The following is a 21008-nucleotide window of genomic DNA, read 5'->3' on the forward strand; positions in this document are numbered from 1 at the left end:
ATTATTAATTTTCTTATCTTTACAATAAAAATGAGCAAAATCATCATTTTCGCCATTTTTTTGTCATTTAATTGACGCCGTTAATTTGAGTTCTTTCCCACAATTTGCAAAAACATCAATTTTAGTTTATTTTAATTAAATATAGGGGTAAGCGGTTAAATAAAACATAAGCATTAAAGTAAGAAGTCGTTCTGGAAGACTGGATTTGGTAAATATTGCTTAAATAATTTTTATTTCAAAAATATTCACTTGATCCCTAGACACTTTTGATGTGTGTAGGTAAAGTATCAGTACTTCCCTGGACGAACTCATTCACAAGGAGTTCTACTGCTAAAAAAAATTCTCCCTCTAGGTAACCACTCACACAATAAAATGTTAATGTGTCTGCACTCTTGCCCTGATTCTTGGCGTGTGTTGTAAAATATATACCTATACTGACCGCTATGACTTTCATTAAACCGGGAACACAATTAGTGAGGCTCTTAACTTGACTCGTGAGCAATAATGCCAGCCATTATGGTGAAAGCATTTGCCAATCAGCGTAAGGTTTTCGCTGATTATTGCCCAGGGTAAGCCAGACATACGGGACAGGAACAAGCGCATGGGACTAGTCAACTTATGACCAGTGCCCCTCAGATCTTTGCTACTTAAACCTCTGAGTGGTACTGCAACTGCTAGGGACAGGGGTGTCGCTTTCCACCAGACACACGACTTTTTCGTCCCGTCACTTAGAGACCACTTAGAAACGTTGAGTATACGCCGCACTGGCGTTGCGTCGCGGTCGCGCGGAATCCTTGTCGACGCTGACGTTCGAAAGACGCTAGTGTCGGGGGTCTCTTAGTGTTATAAAAAAAAATTTAACATTTGACAATGACGGTGACGCAATGACCACTTAATCTTATTGTGGACATTAACATTTACCAGTTCTATTAACATGCATCTTGTTTTTCTTTCCATACATTTGCACACACAGAATTACTAGCAAAGTTTTGTTGATTAGCTTTTTTTAGGGTGCGTACAGATCTGGAGAATGGACCGCAAATGCGCTTGTTTTACGAAAGCCTCGCGAGCTGCACACGAGCATTACATTGTGCGATCTGTTCGCGTGCCGTTTGCTCGCGCATCTCCTAATTAGGTAATTTTCTGTTATTTTTGTAAACAGCCATATTTATTTACTAATATTATGCTCCCCGAATTATGTGAAAAAAATAAAGGAGTAAAAACAAAATTCAGAAAAAAAAACAAAAGCAAAATAAAACAGAACAGGTCCAAAATGTAACTTGGCGTAGTTTTTATTATAGGTATCGACATATTATATTGCAAGCCTGCAGCTCGCGTGCAGCGCGTTCGCACTGCATCTGTACGCACTCTTAGGGGAGTTATCACAGTTATCGACACGGCATCGCGTTAAGCCGAGCGGAAAAAGCTTTATATCCTTGCAATAAGAACGACAAAGACGTGTTGTGCGTTTCGCGTCGGCGGCGGTCTGAGCGGAAGCTAAATGCGCAACGTCTGTTTAGCTGTTTATTTCATGGACGTATAGCGTATTGTGACCGACTCGTTTTCGAATTCGTCGTGAAACGATGTGGTGACTCCTTTAAAGATAGGCTAGATAGGCTTATTAAATTTTGGTGTATCAACTTTAACGTTTTTGGTTTCATATTACATACGATCATTGGCTCGCCTCGAGTGTTTCATACAACCCTGTTAGTTTCGATAAAATATTTTTAATTATGTCACCAATCGCTTTATTGGTAGACGAGTTACTATTTGGCGCCATGCCATGTTGCGGAATGTCTGAAAACTAATTTACACTCCTGGCAACACGAGCATTGATGTCAAAAGTCAATACCAAAGCTACTATTTCAAAGTCTAAAAACAACTTGTCCGACATTAAGAGCACAGTCCTGCGAGCTTCGTTCAAACATAGTTTATAATAAGGTCATAAATAAATTTGTTTTGAATGGATATGCAATTATTTTTTGTGAAATTACTCCACTAGTTTGTTATAATCATTAATACAAAGATCGAACACTCAGAAAAAATTCCATCGATCCGGCTGGATTAGAACTGACGTCTTCTAGCAACAGTAACAGACTATTTGGCCAAAGTAAAGCAATATTTATTCAGTTCTTAGGTTTTCGCGATTGTTACACATAGGAAATGAAACTATTTTTCCGGATTTAAATCCATCCATCCAAATAGGGTGGTTTGCATTAATATTAGACATAACTGGTTGAAGACTGTACCACCTCAGTCAACCATGACCATGGGACCTGTAAAGGGCCCGAAACGTCGGTTTGTTTGAAAAAACAAATACGCGATTTAAATCCGGAAAAATAGTTTCATTTCCTACAATATTTATTCCATTTATTTTATTTAAATTAAACGCAGATGTCTTCCCTCTACTTTGGAATTTATTATTGTATTAACAATTCTTTTGTTATTTTCTATGCCGAAGAGTATTCGTGTAGTTACTCACTGATATTTCGCTAAAACTTCCTCAACTTGAACAACCATTGTACCACCTTAGGTTGGAAATCAGTAGATTTTCTCCATTGAATTCTACGACAATAACGTGACTAAAAGCAGTCAATAATTAAACGACAAGCGATAAAATCAAGAGAATAGTCCCTTGAGCGCGCTATAAAACGGGGAAATGATGTTTAATCCTATATTGGTTTCCAACTGATTAAATTCAACGGTATTTTGTCGGGGCAATTCATAAACTGTTTATTTCACATATAAATTACATAATAAAGAAAATAATACTATTTGCAAATATAAAAAAATTTGCACGGTGGACCCATACCTTGCTATTTAATTCACATTATTCCATTACTAATACGGTTCATTTTACTCAAGTCCTTTTTTTTACAATTCCTTTTACAAACGAAATTAAAGCCTTTTGAAAAATATATATCGTATAGTACACGTGTTCTGTTTAGTTCAGTTGATATAAAAAAAATCATTGGTATATGTAATGTACCCATTGAATACAGCGGTTTTCTTGTAAGTTTGTTGTTTTTTTCTATAGTGAAAATTTTTGGAATCGTGTTTTCAGACCGTAGCTAATCAGTGTATATCCTCAACTAGATTTTTTTTTCAATTGATTGATTCAACACTCACTGTCATACGGAATCAATCAAAGTCATTTGAGGTTGTATCGATGCCCCTCCCATTCACCCTCTCGGTTATACGAGAAGGACACTATTACTTGTGCAAGCAAGCTTACATAGGGACCTTACCAGCCAGATTCTGACCCCAGATCAGTTCGTTGACACAAACTTCATCCGGTCCTCAAAAGACTAGTGCCTTGGGTGAGCGCAACCAAATATGTAGGTACCGGAGCTGTTGGACTTGTTCGCCTCTCGTTATGCATAACACAACTAACGGTTGCCACCACTATCGTAAGTAGCCAGACTGGGGCTGTACATGACGGACAGTCTCGATATTCGCTGAAGTCTGAGAAGAAACCTTGGCACTGGTTTCCAGTTTTCTTTCGAGCCTATTACGCAAACTTAGTCAACTACATAATCTTTTATAATTTAATTGCCCCAAAATGAACATAAAACAAAGAGAGATTAATGGCTAAATCTGAATAATTAACTAATAGTCTCTTGTTCAAGTAAACATAGTTCTATCTATAAGTATCTGTTCTATGTGTTCTTTTATAAATTTGTGTAGTATATGTATATTGTAAACTTAGTCCTAAGTCAAGGAATCAGAGTACAAATTTGAAATTCGTGTATAATCTGATGTATTTATCTATTGCCACAAATGCATACAAATACACAAAATAATTAACATGGTGCAGGATTAAAAACTTTGAATCTTTTTTCAGTCATGTAGAGTTTTTAATGTTCATCATACAAATCTGCTGTTTCATGGTAAATGATCCTATGTACTCGACCCAAATGCAAATCTTTTTTTCGATTTTAAATTTTTGTCTAGTAAACAGGACCTTAATAAATAGTATTCAAGTCATGTAAAAACAAACCTCCTTTCTTCTTCATCATGACATGTTACTTCCAAAGCAAAAGTAAAATATAATTTTATACCTCGCTTGTTTACCAAAATAAAATGAGCAGGAGTCCGAATAAAAGTATTGTATCTTAAAACACACTTTTTTCTTGGGCGACGTGTGCTATCCATACCAATAATTAAATCGTAATTGAAGTTAGCATGTTATTTTTCGTTATATAATCATTGCTCTCCAACATACGTTCTTTTTCTTCGAAAATGATTATGAGATACAATTGTATGCATCATCTAAACTTCTAAACTATTTGTCTTAGGGTCGTATTCTAGAACTCTACTCAATGCTCAAGTCAGGATTGCAATTGAAACACAAGCACTGGAAATACGACCCTAATGGCAGGGACTTGAGTATGATTTCGAGTGCTTTGAATCATACTCAAGTCCTGACTTGAGCATTGAGTAGAGTTCTGGAATACGACCCTCAGACATTCGATAATTAGATCGTCAAGTAGCGGAAAAAAAAACTTTATAAGCACATGACACTAACTCAAAAATGGAAGATGAGTTACGATGTTTTTCCTAGGGGGTGTCGATGTATAACCTTTTATATGTTTCACTTCTGAGCACGGATTTACTCCAAAGATAAGGTTTAGTCCATATTACACCACGCTAAGTTCAATGCAGGATGTGGGCTTTATACGCTTTCGGGTTATAAACCTTCTTCGACTCGTAGGTCTCATCGGGATGTTTTCGTTGACATCAACATATTTAGCAAGAGAATTTTCTACTAAACATTTACAATTGGACTACCACTCCTCAAACTTAGCAATATATAGTCTCTAAGTTGCAAAGCAAGTTATTTTACATAGTCTCAACGTAAATACATCCATTTTGAAATTTGGTTATAACTATCTTGTAACATAGAATGTGAAACTGCGGCATTTATGCTAAGCCAGCGTCTTTTTCACTGCCATGATTTCCAAAAGTATTAGTTATATGCGTAGCTATACGTTCCTTTTTTAAAAAAAAAATTGTTATTTTTAAGCGGTTCAATATAATAATAATTATGGTGTTAGTTTTAGTGGATCCTTTGCAAATCTATCTAAGTTACTAACGTTACGTTTTGTTTGTTACAGAAGTAGGCTACGACTACGTGGTGGATCAGCAGCCAATCGGCAAGCTGCTGTTCCGCCAGTTCTGCGAGAAGAACCGCCCGCACTACCACAAGTACAACAACTTCTTAGATGCGGTGTGTACTACACGTATTAAGGTTCAACCCATATTCACTTCACTCTTCAATTAAGGCTAGGATTTCACGAAGCCGGCTCCACTCTCTCTCGATAGACAAAGTAGCCTACTCCTGAGTAGGCGTGGCTTATGTAACGACGAAGAAAATGCTAACTTTTTGAGCCAAGGTAAAGCCGACTTCGTGAACTCCGGGTTTAATAAAATGCTTATTAAATTCCGGTCTCGTATCACAAGCCCACGTTACATACTGATAAGTACCGCCCGAGTTACGAACCTCTTTTTCGTTAATCAAAGAAAAGATGGCAAAGATATTTTGCGTCATTAAAAAAGGATCTGGAATTCGGCGAATCATTAAGACTATAAGTCTGCGGCAGTGTTATGCTAAATGTCTTGCGACTATAAGTTACAAAAGCTAATGGTAATTAATATTTCAACTACATTTAGTTAAGAGTCTTATACTACCTCAAATGGCGTTTGTAGATTCAGCGTAACAGTCAAAGTGTTGAATCAATCAGTTTGGAAAAATGAATAGTAAAATTGAGGATATATACTGATTACTATATGGTGTGTAAACATGATTTCTAAAAATTTTCACGTTGAAAAAAAAACACAAACTTACTTCGAAATTTTACAAGAAAACCGCTGTGTTCAATAGATACTTTACATATACCAATGATTTTTTTAACCGACTTCAAAAAAGGAGGAGCTTCTCAATTCGACTGTATGTTCTTTTTTTTGTATGTATGTTACGCGATAACTCCGGTATTTGTGAACCGATTTTCATGATTCTTTTTTTGTTGGAAAGGGGGTACTTCCATAGTGGTCCCATTTCATTTTGAAGAAAATCATCCACCTCGAAGGGTGGCTGTTCGCGCATGAAGATTCATTTTTATAAATAGCGCCTAACTTTAATTTAGGAGCAATTACTTTAATGGTTGATTTTGCTATTTCTCCCATTCAAGGCGTTTTTCTCTCAATATACTTTGAGTAGTGTCGTAGTGAGAACCGATTATTATTATCTCCAGTGTCAAGTCCTGTATTGTGGCGAACTAGGGGATATTTCAATAAAACTTAGCAAATAGCCGTAATTCCACGTACTTTTGAGGTCGGTTTTTTATATCAACTGAACTAAACACAACACGTTACAGTATACGATATACTTTTTTCAAATGGCATTAATTTCGTTGGTAAAAAAAAATTCTGAAATAAAACCGGTTCTGCCGCTCGACCCAAGCAAAATGAACCGTATTAGTGCGGAAAAATATTAGAATTCGAACTGAGACAGTATCAATAATACAAACCGTAGATTGCAGAGATGATTTTCACATTCACATTACGTTAAATATGAGCAAGTCCAGGGTTCGAAATTACCAAGGAAATTATTTTCTTTGGTAAGTATCATGATATTTATTTGTTAATTATTCAATACTTATCCGATAATTATCCATGAAGTCTCTTTATTTGATTCATATTTGAAAATACGAAATAATCTACTTTAAACATTTTTTGAAACAAGTAACTTACATTAAATATTATAAATATTTCGAGATTGTTTCTTTTGTTTTAATATTGACACTTGACGCGTTTGAATACGCTTCGAAGCGGAAAATTTCATATGACATTGCTTGTCATAGCGTTTTGATTTTCCAATTAATTTCGTAATTATCAGTATTGAACTATCGTGATATCGTGATAGTTATTATGATAAATTATCAATGATAGTTTATCACTTCGAACGCTGCAAATCTAATTCTTTACTAATTTAATTAAACGCAAACTGTTCTATTGGATTATGCGCCGTATTAATTTCTTTGTCGAATCTGTTGTGACTATTTAAATTGCAGGCGGAACGGTATGAAGTGGAGGTCGACGAGTCACGCGTGGCGCTCGCGACGGAATTGTTCGGCCGGTATCTGAAGACGGAGGACGCCGCGGGGGTCACTGATGTCGTCACTCCCGCGGTTGTTGAGGACACCAGCACACTTATAGACAGTTAGTTCTATCTATTTTACCCATTAGCAGAATATGCCAATGATGGCATATTCATGTTCATATTAAGTAAAGTTTAATCGCAAACAATATACCTAGTAACAGCTAAACCTAGTTTTTTTTACTTTTTCGGAAAGGGTCCGTGGGCTCTTTGACATTTTAAGAGGTGTCCATGACTAGAAAAAGGTTAAGAAACCTTGCCCTTGTGCGAAGTTCTTTGTTACAATTATTTATCAATTGCTGCTTTCAGGTGGTTCCAGAGATATATTCGCAGAATGCATAAGATGCGTGAAGAGCTTCCTGGCTGGCACGCCGTTTGCGGAGTTCGAACGGTCCATGTACTTTCACCGATACTTGCAGTGGAAGTGGCTCGAGGCCCAGCCGGTCACTCAGCACACCTTTCGCATGTACCGGGTGTTGGGCAAGGGCGGCTTTGGCGAAGTTTGCGCTTGTCAGGTAAATAGAACGAAAGAAAATAATACAAAATTCATTTCGATACCTCCAATGAAGATTACGCCGACTTCGGGGTGCATAATATTAGTAAATAAAAAAATGATTGCAGGCAGATTTGATTGTCCAATTATAAAATACTGGGTTGGGAAAAATCACAATCCAAAAACCAAATCTGTTTTTTTGTATATAAAATAAATGTTATATTATGCTGTGTCGTTGTGTTCTGTATACTAAACTTTTTTTATTCTAGCAAAAATTGTTACTAACAGTTTTACGAGAAGCTGATAGATTCAAGAAAGACAACAATGGCTATTTTCAAAAAGCCCGAAAACGTGTTTCTGAAGCTTGTGACTGGAAAATTCCGAAATGCTATATAGCAAATTATCAAAATATTTTTTTTTTGTTTATCGTTGATGATCCTGTGCCATTGTTTTACAGGTTAGAGCAACAGGTAAAATGTACGCATGCAAAAAACTGGAAAAGAAGCGTATAAAGAAACGCAAAGGCGAGGCGATGGTGTTGATCGAGAAGCAGATATTGCAAAGGATCAATTCGCGGTTCGTCGTCAACCTCGCGTACGCCTACGAGACCAAGGACGCGCTGTGTCTTGTCCTTACTATTATGAATGGTAAGTGGACGTCTAGTAGTAGCAGAAGAGCTCCTTGTGTGGCTGTGCCCCTCAGATCTTTGCAATTTAAAGCTCTTAGTGGCACTGCAGCTGGAGCACGATTCAACCCGTCACGTAGATTTCTATATTTTTAGGCTAGGCATTTACGCAGTCAAAACATGATACCTTAATCAAACTATTAACTCAAATTGAAGCTATCAGCGCAAAAGTGGTGTAACCTACTAGGGTGTAACTTTTTTTGTAGAATATTATTTTAAGAGCCGATACACACGGCGTATTTTATACGCGCCGATGACGATGATTTACGCGCTGTAGTCGCACGTATGTATAGCGCACTATGATAAGATGTAGTTTTAATTTTGTTTTTTAACTTCAGTTAGTTTTTGATATGAAGCAACTACATGAAATTCTAAGTGAAACTCAGTAGCAGTAAAACTTCTTGTGAAAGAGTTCGTCCAGGGAAGTGGAAGAAAACCTTACCTATTTCTGCCGCCAATCAGTAATGTTAGCATTACTGTGTTCCGGTTTTGAAGGGTAAGGGTGCTGGTGAAATTACAGGCGTATGGGACTTGTCAACTTATGTCTCAGGGTGTCGGGCGCATTGGCAGTGTCACTCAGATCTTTGTGATCTAAAGCTCTGAGTGGCACTGGAACTGTTATGGACAGGCGTGCTGCTAGCTTACCATCAGGCGCACGACTTGTGCGTCCCGTCACTTGACATTATAAATAAAATATAAAAAAACTCCAGTGGAGTATATAAGCTTCTTGCCTGCAGCGCGATGTTTGCGCGTGTTTTGATCGATTCACTGCAGCGCGTTTGCGGCGCCTACACGCGCAGATGGCGCGCGTTTACTCGGCGCGTATAAAACACGCCATGTGTATGGGCTCTAATGTTCGCAGTTGTTTTCCGAGTGATAATGACAGGCGTGTATTTGACAGGCGGGGACTTAAAGTTCCACATCTACAACATGTGCGGCGCGGATACCGGCCTCGGGTTGGAGCGGTCGCGCTTCTACGCCGCGCAGGTCGCCTGCGGCCTAGAGCATCTGCACAAAATGGGCATTGTTTACAGGTAAGATGTCTTCATTGAAGGTAAAATCTTTTATCCACACATGTACTATGTAAAATAACCTTATTTTTCTGCCGGCCGCTAACTTAAGAGCTTTTGTGAGCGAAGCTTGTAATTAGTTAATAAGTATTAAAATTCCGATAAGTCGAGCACGTTAACTAATTTTAACTGTTTTTAAAAGATAATGTTTTAGTTTAGTTTTTAGTTTTTTTAATATTGACTGCCACGCCGTGGTCCCAGGTTCGAGAAATATTGTATAGGCCGGGAGAAATATTTATATGGCCTACATTTATTTCTGTTGTGAGTTTGGGTGTAATTTGTGGTTGTCTATGTGTGTGTCTATGACACCCGCGATGTAGCGTTAATCTAGTACGGTGCTATGTTGAGTGTATGCATTATTATTGTAAATATTATTATTATTCATTTTATTTTCTTTATTTTTGTAATTGGTTTGCTGCAGAATTTCGTATTCTGTTTTATAAACAAGAGATAAACCGGATATCCGGTAAGTATCCGGTATCCGGTCTATTTTTACTATCCTGCCGGATACCGGACAGTAGAACAATATCCGGGCGGATACGGGTGTTTAAAACTGATTGTCCATTCATAATCAGCACGCGAAATAAATTGATTTATTGATTAAAGATGATAGTAATAAGATAAACAGCAACTACAGGATCGTTGACAATCTGTTTATTACTTGTAACTTAAAGAACTATGAAGTTAGATAACGATGTCTGTAAATTTAGAACTCAAATTTCAATAAGGGCAAATTATGGTGGATGAAGACCAATTATTTTGCATTAAGTAGTAAAAGTTGGTTCTATTTATTTTCATGAATGAGACCACCTTCAGCGAACTTTGTTCATTGTTTTTTTTTTTAGCAAAACTGGTGTCAAGGCTTAGAATTAGTTAGATGGTAGAGAGACAAACAAATTAAGGAAATCAAATGAAACAAAATAATAACGAGCGTATCTAGTGCTAGGCTTGTCCTTATAACAACTAGAAATTTTAATATAGTCAAAGAATGATGTAATTGCTTTTTTCCTTCTCCACCACGAGATATTTGCATTCGGTACAACAAAGAAACAGCGCTGATATTAAAATATTGCCGAATTTGCAATTTTTTTTCCACTGTTAACATTTTTCGTTTACTGTTTTATTTTTGTTATTGAATAAATTAATCGTTTTTATAAAAACCAAGTGACCACAATAAGTCAAATCGTCAATGTTAAAGTGCAATCATTCACTAATCAATCAATCACAGTGATACGCGCTGTAAAGCGGTCGCGACATGTTTACGACAGTAGGTCAGATATCCGACTATCCGGCCTATGTGTCCGCCAGAGAAACGGTATCCGGCCAAAGTGTTCGCCAGATAAACGGTATCCGGCCAAATCACTATCTGTTTCATCTCTAGTATAAATATTCACTTTATAATAATGTATTCTTTGTTGCAGGGATTGCAAACCGGAGAATATTCTCCTAGATGACGCAGGCCATGTGCGAATCTCGGACCTGGGGCTGGCCGTCGACGTGCCCGAGGGCGGTAGCGTGCGCGGGCGCGTCGGCACTGTCGGATACATGGCGCCCGAGGTAAAAATTATCATTTTATAAAAAACTGATTTATGCATAATAATGAATAGCTAAATCTGAATCTCTATTGGACTTGTAATAAATACACTTGGATACGACATCGTAAAACCCGTTTATGGTTTTTTTGAGATTCACGTAGCCAAACGGGATACTATACTTACCATATTCTAATGTTTTATTTTACGGTAAACTCCGCTGTTGCCCATAAACGGGTTAAGAGACAATGTAGTGAACTACTTTCGTTATAGGTGATAGACAACGAACGTTATACGTTCTCACCGGACTGGTTCTCATTCGGGTGTCTGGTGTACGAGATGATAGAGGGTCGGGCGCCCTTCCGCGCGCGCAAGGAGAAGGTCAAACGGGAAGAGGTTGACCGGAGAGTCAAGGTCAGTACGGTTATAAATATTTTACAAAGTTACATATTATCGGGTTTCTTGGAAGCATGATTTCGCGTCCTTGGTGTACATTTCCAAAACGACAACTTTTCAAAAAAGGTTTGAAAGGTTATATGAACGAAAGTTCAAGCCTATCGCTTAATTGAGCCAGTTCCTGAGGTAGCAGCGCGGTGCGGGAGGAGCGATAGTTTAATAGAAATATAGAAATAGAAACCATTTATTGCAACGTCACATTATAAAAAAAAAACACAAAAAAAAGACTAATATAACTAGAACAGAAATAAATTTACGTAACAGTTATGTCGTGTTGTACACGGGATAATTTGAACAAGATATTTGTGACGATATTATATGATATTATGATAACAAATTCATTAAAAAAGTGCCAAAAGGCATGTTGCAAAAAAAAACAGTTTCACATGGCAACAATTGATTAATTTGGTAGCCAGTTCCTTCAATCAACATGTTATTCAATACCGTCAGAAATATCCTGTTGAAATTGTCCCGGTGGCGTAACAGACGCTCTGTTACGTAAGCTGTCACAAGCGGTAGGCCTGCCGATAACTTTTCCTGCAGTTGGTATAATTTTCGCGAGTGCCATGCGAGATAGGCTCAGGGCCCCTCCGAGTGGCACTGCAACCGCTCTGGCGTTATTCGTCCCGTCCTCGACGTGAGAGTGAGTCGCGTTGCAGCACGAGGCGGAGAAGTACTCGGCCAAGTTCAGCGAGTGCGCGCGCGCGCTGTGCGGCGCGCTGCTGGCCAAGAGCGCGGCGGCGCGCCTCGGCTGCGGCGCGGGCAAGCGCGGCGCGGGCGCCGTCAAGCAGCACCGCTTCTTCAGCCAGCTCAGCTGGGCGCGCCTGGAGGCCGGCATGGTGGACGCGCCCTTCGTGCCCGACGTGAGTGTTCGCCCGCCCCCTCGGACAGGCGTTACAAACTGTTACAATCGCTCTTGATCAGCGTTGAGAAAGAGTCCGAATAAGCGGAGGCACCAGTGCGACATTTCTGAGATTCGGTATCTGTCCTAGGGCAGTGTTGGGCGTTAATCAATTAAATTTCAATCAATAGTTCAATCAGATTAAAAAATCAATTCAATTGAAATCAATTGCAATTAAATGCAATTGATTTTAATTGCAATTGATTTCAATTGAATTGATTTTAATTGCAATTAAATTTGCAATTAAAATCAATTCCGGCCGGTTAGGGGCCCCGGTTGGGGGGCCCAGTTGGGGGGGCCCGGTTGGAGGCCCGGTTGGGGGGCCCGGTTGGAGGCCTCGATTGGAGGCCCCGGTTTGGGCCCCCGGTTGGGGCCAAGCGGCGACCCCCGAGCGGGGACCCCAACCGGGGCACCCAAGTGTTGTTAATTGCGGTTCTCGCAACTAACAATTGATCAATCGTTAATTGCTGTTTCGCAATTGACAATTAATCAATTGTCAATCTTTAATTGCCAGAACAATTAAATTTTGCCCAACACTGTCCTAGGGTAATATTGTATTATCAAATCAAATCATAGGAAATGAAACTGTGTTTCCGGATTTAAATCGCGTATATTTGTTTTTTCAAACAAACCGACATTTCGGGCCCGAAACGAAACTGTAAAGGGCCCGAAACGAAATATATATATATAGTTATAAAAAATATAAGTTATAATATATATATAGTTATATAACTGGTTGAAGACTGTACCACCTCAGTCAACCGTGACCATGGGACCTGTAAAGGGCCCGAAAGGTCGGTTTGTTTGAAAAAAAGAAATTAAGCGATTTAAATCCAGAAAAAGTTTCATTTCCTATGTGTAACAATCGCGAAAACCTAAGAACTCGATAAATCAAATCATTTCAAGAATCATTTATTTCATTGTGACACGCAGGTTGCAAAGTTACAAGAATGAATTTTGAATCACTGTGATCCGCCTTTATGGCATACAAAGTTTTACTTTAAGTAATTCTCAAGCAATAATTTGTAATATTATTATAATCACGCAGTCCAATATTTGTGATATTGCTATTCTCTTTAAGCAATAAACCAATTTGTTTCCCGTACTAATTGTGAATTTCTCAGTTTTCCGATATCCGGCCGGATATTGATCTACTATCCGGTATCCGGCGGTATTGTAAAATTAGGCCGGATACTTACCGGATATCCGTTTCATCTCTAGTAGTAATGGCGTGTTTACTTTGGCAAATTCGCTTAGCAACAAATTTTCCAAGAGATCGAATCCAGTCAAACTTAAGAAATGTTTCTTTGTGTTCTTCGATTTTTATATAAATCGTAGTACAAACTAGTAGAGTATAATCACAATAAATACACAAGAAAAAAACAAAACAGAAAAAATTAAAAACGTAACCAAAAATATTCACACTTAGGAATAAATAATTACATGAATATCATAATATTCAGTAAATAAATATTGCAATAATATACACTATTTTATATCCGTAAACAAATACATTCATAATAAAATAGCAGAAAAAAAATTAACATTATTCATTACATTTAATTTCAGCCTCACGCAGTGTACGCGAAAGATGTCCTCGACATCGAGCAGTTCTCCACGGTGAAAGGCGTGAACCTCGACGCGGGAGACGACACCTTCTACGGCAAATTCAACACTGGCTCCGTCTCCATTCCTTGGCAGACGGAGATGATCGAGACTGGGTGCTATACGGAATTGAACGTATTTTCTAGAGGTGCGCTTATCACGTGACAGGACATTTGTTGTCCTTACGTGCAGCCCCCGTAGTTATGCCGCCTCGATAAAGCTATTATATCCACGTTTAGCTCTCAAATTCGAGTGATTTAAAATTTCATTACAATAGCTGCGCCAAACACTGCTGTAGCGATGACATACTATGATTGTTTTGTTTGATGCAGGCGAAGACGGCCGCGAATCGGAGACGCTGGACCTGCAGCTGGTGCCGACGCCTCCGCAGCCCGACGAGGAACAAGGCTGCTTCGTCTTCGCCAGACGGGTTAGTATCGTACTATGTCTACATTTTCTTTTAGTGCCGTAAGTTTACGAAGGGTACCTTTTTCATTCACAAAATGTCTTAGGGTTCCCTACATTTTATAAGAAATGTAGGGGACCGCGCCTTGCGTCGCACAACCCGCGCGTTGTAAATTAATATGAATAAAATAAGAACAGGCAGAGAAGATTTGCCACAGACCTGTCGTCGACAAGCGCCCGATGGCGACTGACGGGGCAGGGGGCGTAGCGGCGTGTCGTTAAACCGCTGGGCGATTTTCAAATTTTAAGATAATTATGAATTTAATAACTATAGGGCGTCAGTAGAAAATCAAAATTTAGCAGGTTCTCTGTAGTACTTAAAGAGAAACATCGACTATATAACCAGATATAGAGACGAAATGTCATTTAATTTGTTTGAAGACTATTCTGCCATATCATTACTGTGACAACTGCGCTCCGATTGGCCAGCCCAAATTCGATAAGATGACGGGTGTCGTCAATTGTTTCACTTCAAATCGACCAGTTTAACTTGAGCTTTGCTATAATGGACGTAAATTGCAAAATAATTTATTTAATATTTAATTACCGATAAAATGTGTGTCCCTTTGTTTTGTAATTAGATGTTTTGCTCTTTTTCCCACACCACCGAATGGAACAGCCCAATTGTTATAATAAATTGTTGTCCGGAGCATATATTAAGTTTATCATTTCCTAAGTTTAAAAACTACATTAAAAATATTTTGATCAAAAAGTCATATTACAAAATTGAAGACTACGTGTTAGATAAAGATGTACGGAAAGACGACACGGCTCCAGAATCCACACAAATTTGATTCAACGTGTATTCCATAGCATTTAAGTTTATTTGAAAAGAGCAATTCCTTGAGTTTCTTGCTCGTTCTTCTCAGGGAGGTCAGCGTAGTGAACGAGCAGTAGCTTAAAAAAAAATGACGTTTTCAAGTGTCAAAATTTTACCTATGAATAAATGATCTTTGACTTTGACTTTATTATAATAAATACAGAATATTTTTAGAATATACGAAGACGTACACACAGGTCAGTTGTTGGGGCTGTACTATTTCAATTTTCTAATTTGTGATTTCAGCGCTAACGAGAGTTTATATTAGGCCCATTTACCTGATGAGTTGCCAGGGATGGATGGCCCTTATTTCGTCTCTATTTCTTCATTCTTAAATAATCAATTTTACACTTTTAATTTAGTCTTCATAGGATGAAGTATATCCTGTAGCCATCGTGTAACAAATAAGTAAATTCTGTAGACAATATCCTTACGTGTATCGTATATTTTTTGTAACCATTTGATCTCCCGTGTCTCGCCTTAACATATATATAATTTTCAACCGGGAACTTAATCGCTTGCAAGTTCCCGTTAATCTCAAATTAATTTGAAATGACAATGTGTATGCTAATAAGGTTCCGATTGATATTCAAAATTTGCCTTTTACGACATTTAAAACTATAGTGAAACAAAAACTTTATACTCAAGGTTATTATACAGCTTCTGCGTACTTGGATGACCAAAATCCGTGGTAGTGGCCCGTTTAGCTCTTGCAAGTAGACTCAATGCAAGAAGACGTCGGTTCGAATCCGACCGGATCGAAGGAATTTTTTCTGAGTGTTCGATCTTTGTATTAATAATTATAACAAACTAGTTGAGTAATTTCACAAAAAATAATTGAATTCAATAAAAATTTAATTAATACAGTCAATAGCGATATCTCTCGCCAGGACTGGTAGCTGTAAAGGTACTAACTGGGTGACAAATCTGTAATAGATTTCTCATAGATGGCGCTACGACTAAAAAGTCGTTGAAAGACCAAGTACAAAGACACGACGCAAGCACATAGAAAAATTCGTGAGGTCCGTTGGTTCGTTCCGTGGCTTAGTTGGTATGGCGTCTGGCACGGTATGCAAGAAGACGTCGGTTCGAATCCAACCGGATCAAAGGAATTTTTTCTGAGTGTTCGATCTGTGTATTAATAAGTAGACTTAATCTAAGATGTTTAAGATAAAATAATATTGTAATGATAAATGTATTCAAATCTATATTTATAAAGAGCAACCCCTAAAGCTTCATGCTCATTCTTCTCAAGGGAATCTGCCTTACGAATGAGCAGTGGAGTTCAATCAGTATGACGGTTTCAAGTGTAAATTGCTTATCTATGACATAAAAATTACTTGACTATGACTTTGCACAGACGCTGTGTCCGCAGAAGAAGGTCCCCGCGCGGCTGCGGCCGGTGCCGGTGCCCGAGTACCTGCTGCAGGCCACGTCGCCGCCGCCGCACGCGCCGCGGCTCAGCTGACCGCCAACGCCCACGCCCGCGCCCCACTCGCACTCGCCGACCACCTAACTCGCCGTTGGACGTGCCCACGAATCGACCTTCCCTATAGTATGTACACACTCGATGAACGTTTGTACGCCTTTATGAACCGTCACGTCCATCTTCGGACCGAGAAATTTGGACAAAGTTGCGAATATCAACACTTTCGTATTTATCACACGTGGATTGGACGCAAATACGGTTTCTTCTGTATAAACGAACGTTAAATAAAGTTAAGAACGCAATCACGTACGAATTATTCTGTCAGAGGGTATTTGGACAAAGTTACAAGTAAAATATGTGAATCACCCTGTCCATACGTTTTGTACCTATGCACAAAACAAATTTTTGGGTACAATCATAAATCATTTGTTAAATAACTGGAACGTGTCCAAGTACATTAATTTACTCATGTGTTTTGTACCCAATAGAATAAAATAATGTAATATACCGATTGGCGCCGTTTCTATACAATCGTACAAGTGTATAATCAACATAATATAGGTATCGTCAAGAGATTGTTATATTTCTGAAATGTCACAATAGCTTTTTAAAATGGCTGAAGAAAACGAATGGAACGAATGGATTTGAGTCTCTTAAATTACGAAAAAGTAACTTTGTATATAATTGATGGAAAGATTTGGGCAAAACTATGCAAGCTATATGCGTCTCTTTCTTACTTAGCGAAAAGATGAGAAGCATAATAGTTACTGTTGATGTTTGTATTTAATTAATTACAGTACCTATTTTGCTTCTCTACAAGTATATTTTTTTAATAATCTTTTACTTGTTTTATGAATATTATGTACTGGTCACACTTGAATTCAACGTCATGAAATAAATTTAAGAACAAAAATAGTTTTTTTTATTTTATTTGAACTGTTTGTAAATGACGTGTAGTCTGTCTTTTTGAAGACGGAGTAAAATGACATTTGTAGTGTTGTCAGTTTTCATAAAATTTGAAATAGTTATATAGTTGTTGACGATAGTTTTATCGATAGATTGTGAAGGAAGGTAAAACTAATTGCGTTATTGCCTTCTTTATTCTTATTTTGACAGTTGGCCTACTAGTATCGAGACCAATTTTTATTAATATACATTCAAGAATAGCCGGACTTCATTATCTATATTGCATTAAAATGAAAAACTTTAAAATATGTCTCCTCTTTGTATTTTTCATAAGCATAGTTCTAAATACAGTGTATTTATGTGTAAACTTTTTAAAATTTTGTAAAATTTTAATGAACGTGTGCTCAATAATTGGATGAATAATGGGTCGAGGATGATTCAAATATAATAATAATCAAACAAGTGAAACAAGTTCGGATATTTATTCCATAAGCGTGACAAATATTTAGTCGGCAGAATATTTATCGACTGCAATCACTAGCTGCTCGCAAGCAGGCAACACGTTTTACTCCGTCTTCAAAAAAGACAGACTATAAGGTACAATTTCTTAAACACAGCCTATACCATGAGTGTGCAGTGCAGATAGTTGCTAACTACCTCCTAAGATGATAATTAAAATGTTATTTTAATGTTAACATCCAACATTACAGACAGATTATGAATAAGAACAAACAATGGTGGACGGGTCTATTACTAGAACTTACTTTTTTATTATTTATTGAGCATTGACCATAGAATCATCAGCGTAAACAGATAAGGGCTCGTTCCCATTATATCGTGACGACAGATAGTCGTGCAGTTTAATGTGTCGTGGCTTGTATATTTAAATGAAGTTGTTGACAAATAGGACAACACGATTAAATGTCGTTCACGACTTTTTTGACGTTACAACGACAGACTGTCGTGACAATGGGAAGAACTAGAACGACAGTCGTCAGACGATAAATAAAACGCGATGATAAAAATGTGACGGCAGATAATCGCAGCTTCAAATGAAATTTGAAAAGCTTGACGAATTCCCGTGACGAAAGTCTCATCTGTTACAAGACCATAGAATACAGACCATAGAGTTTATAGCACTCGCTGTTATAGTTCTTGTTGTGACCGTTAGGTGCGTTATGGAATTTGTTAACCAAAATTTACAAATACATTCGTCTACACTTTAAACTCATGATAAAAGTGCTGTAGATGTTAATGAATGCTGGCATTTGGTATGCATCAGTGTGGCCAGTTGTGATTATTTCAAGTAACAAGACTTGGTTTCTAAAAAAAAAATCGTACTTTGAATACAGAAATAGGTGTACTCTTTCAAACAAGACGGTATCGAAGATAAAAAAATGTAAAGTTCGTTAGCAAATAAAACTGATTTTGTTTATACTATATTTAGGAAATGAAACTATTTTTCCGGTTTTAAATCGCGTATATTTGTCTTTTTTCCAAGCAAACAAAGCTTCGGGCCCTTTACAGGTCCCATGGTGACGGTTGACTGTATAAATGAAATGGAAAAATAGTTTAATTTCTTATGTGTAACAATCGCGAAAACCTAAGAACTCGATATATACTTATATTGCTCAAAGTTGCGAAAAAACATTGAAAAACATTTTAAATTGTCTGTCATATCGTCTGGTTTGAAATAAGTAACAAACAATTGATGAAATTTATTGAAAAAAACATGAACAATTTAGTTAAGATAACTCATTTGTTTTTTATAGAAACGGTAAAAGATTTTTTCCACATCTCGACTTTTTTCCTTTCTTATCTTTAAAAAGATGTGGTTCTACCAGGATACAAATAAGAATGGAACTGTTAATAGATTAGATGACGCGCAGGCGGTTGTATTTTGGCGTATTCAGTTATTTATTAATTCATATACAGGGTTCATACCTCTCAAATATAGTCATATTACTGACATCATAAACAGCAACTTTTGTTCCGAAACTTTTAATGATTCTTAACGTTTTATTTTCATACAAAATATTTCAATAGGTCGCTCTAAACAGTGATAACTCTGTCCAAAACGCAGGAGCGCGGGTGGGGTCGTCGGGGAGGACATTTGCTCGATTGAACTTACTACTAGATTCAGATCATAAAAGTGTCAATTAGTGCAACAAAAACTTAAAAGTAAATTTTTGGTAAATTTATTATGTTTTGTAAAAAGTCATGGAACAAAACGATACCTCCAATGAACACGCCAATTTTGTATTTTGTTCAGCTTCTGTCATTTTTTTAAACGGTCACATTTATTTACTCCCCGAATTATATGACAAAAAGTAAAGAAACAAAAAACAAAATAAAAACAGAACCGGTCCTAAAATTAAGTTCCCGTAGTGTTCATTGCAGGCATCGAGAAGTTATTGTTTATGATGTTAGTAATATGGTCCTGCGAGATTGTTAGCATTTTACAAAATAACCCTGTGTATCACCAAGGTAATCTTCAACAAAAATAAAAAAATTCATAACACAAAAATGATGCAAGTACGTATAGACTGAATGTAAATGAAATATTTATATAGCATATTAATAGTTTAAAATCCTGAACGTTTTTTTTTATTCTGATTCAGTGTGTTCGTTGAAAAAAGAACTAAACACGTCATTCGACAATAAACTTGGCAACATTATTTTTAAAAGTGACTTCATAAGTTAGACCACACCCGAGACGCTAACAACAGGGACGTGGGGGTTGACGATAGAGGGAATCGCTCGGGGAGCGGGCGGCGTTAATCTAACTTGCGCCTGCCGCCTGTTCCCTGTAGCGCCTCAAGTAGTGATGGAACGGAAGTGTCATAACGGAAACAGATGTCAAAAGCAAATCTTAGCGGAAACGGATGCGGAAGCGGAAGTGTAAATACTATAAAGAACTCCAACAGGGCTTGTTTTAGGTTTCATAATTCACGTGCAATTATTACACAACACAAAATTACTAAAAAACGCGCGTTCCATCGCGAAGTAATCCGCACCAGCACCTAATGCTACGCAACGTTATAAACTTCCGATTAAAGTTCCGTTATAAATGTTGCGGAAGCAGAAACGGAAACAGATGTGAAAAGTGTACGGAACTTTAATGGCGAATTGCAATTGCGAAAACAGAAGCAGAGGTCTGTTGTAGCACTAGTCGCAATCGTGGTCTGACTTGTGCAGTCGACCCACAATAAGTAAAACGCTTTTTATACTACCCGAAATCAAGTGCCCTGGGTTAGAGGTGGGCATGGCCCCAGTTAGGGCGCGGCTCTTATGAACTATTATTATATTAAGTCTCCCTATGTAGGGACCCTAAGGCTGCGGTAGCACCAGAAATGTGCGAGGTAGCTGGGCGATGCGAGGACTTGTAGCGGAGCTGTGAAACGGAGTGTAGGATGAGCAGCGGACTCTTTTCAGTTGTGCGCGGGTGGGGTACGATGTGGTGGGGTGGGCGGCGGCGACGCCGAGC

General features: G+C 37.9%; 1 protein-coding gene across 1 annotated transcript in view; it reads left to right on the forward strand.

The window, feature by feature from the left end:
• The window catches only part of LOC113232485 (G protein-coupled receptor kinase 2), a 155874-nt gene extending 138416 nt beyond the window's left edge, over window positions 1–17458 (forward strand). The window contains exons 3-13 of the mRNA XM_026467229.1: window positions 5118–5230; window positions 7074–7221; window positions 7469–7674; window positions 8110–8299; window positions 9239–9371; window positions 10829–10964; window positions 11213–11353; window positions 12055–12258; window positions 13866–14049; window positions 14234–14331; window positions 16547–17458. Coding sequence (XP_026323014.1) covers window positions 5118–5230; window positions 7074–7221; window positions 7469–7674; window positions 8110–8299; window positions 9239–9371; window positions 10829–10964; window positions 11213–11353; window positions 12055–12258; window positions 13866–14049; window positions 14234–14331; window positions 16547–16654 — 1661 coding nt within the window. The 3' untranslated portion in view covers window positions 16655–17458. The remainder of the gene's footprint in view (window positions 1–5117; window positions 5231–7073; window positions 7222–7468; window positions 7675–8109; window positions 8300–9238; window positions 9372–10828; window positions 10965–11212; window positions 11354–12054; window positions 12259–13865; window positions 14050–14233; window positions 14332–16546) is intronic.
• The last annotated feature ends 3550 nt before the right edge of the window (window positions 17459–21008 follow it).

The sequence above is a fragment of the Hyposmocoma kahamanoa genome, unplaced genomic scaffold (genome assembly GCF_003589595.1).
Source record: "Hyposmocoma kahamanoa isolate Upper Pololo Valley unplaced genomic scaffold, ASM358959v1 76, whole genome shotgun sequence".
In the NCBI taxonomy this organism is placed as follows: domain Eukaryota; kingdom Metazoa; phylum Arthropoda; class Insecta; order Lepidoptera; family Cosmopterigidae; genus Hyposmocoma; species Hyposmocoma kahamanoa.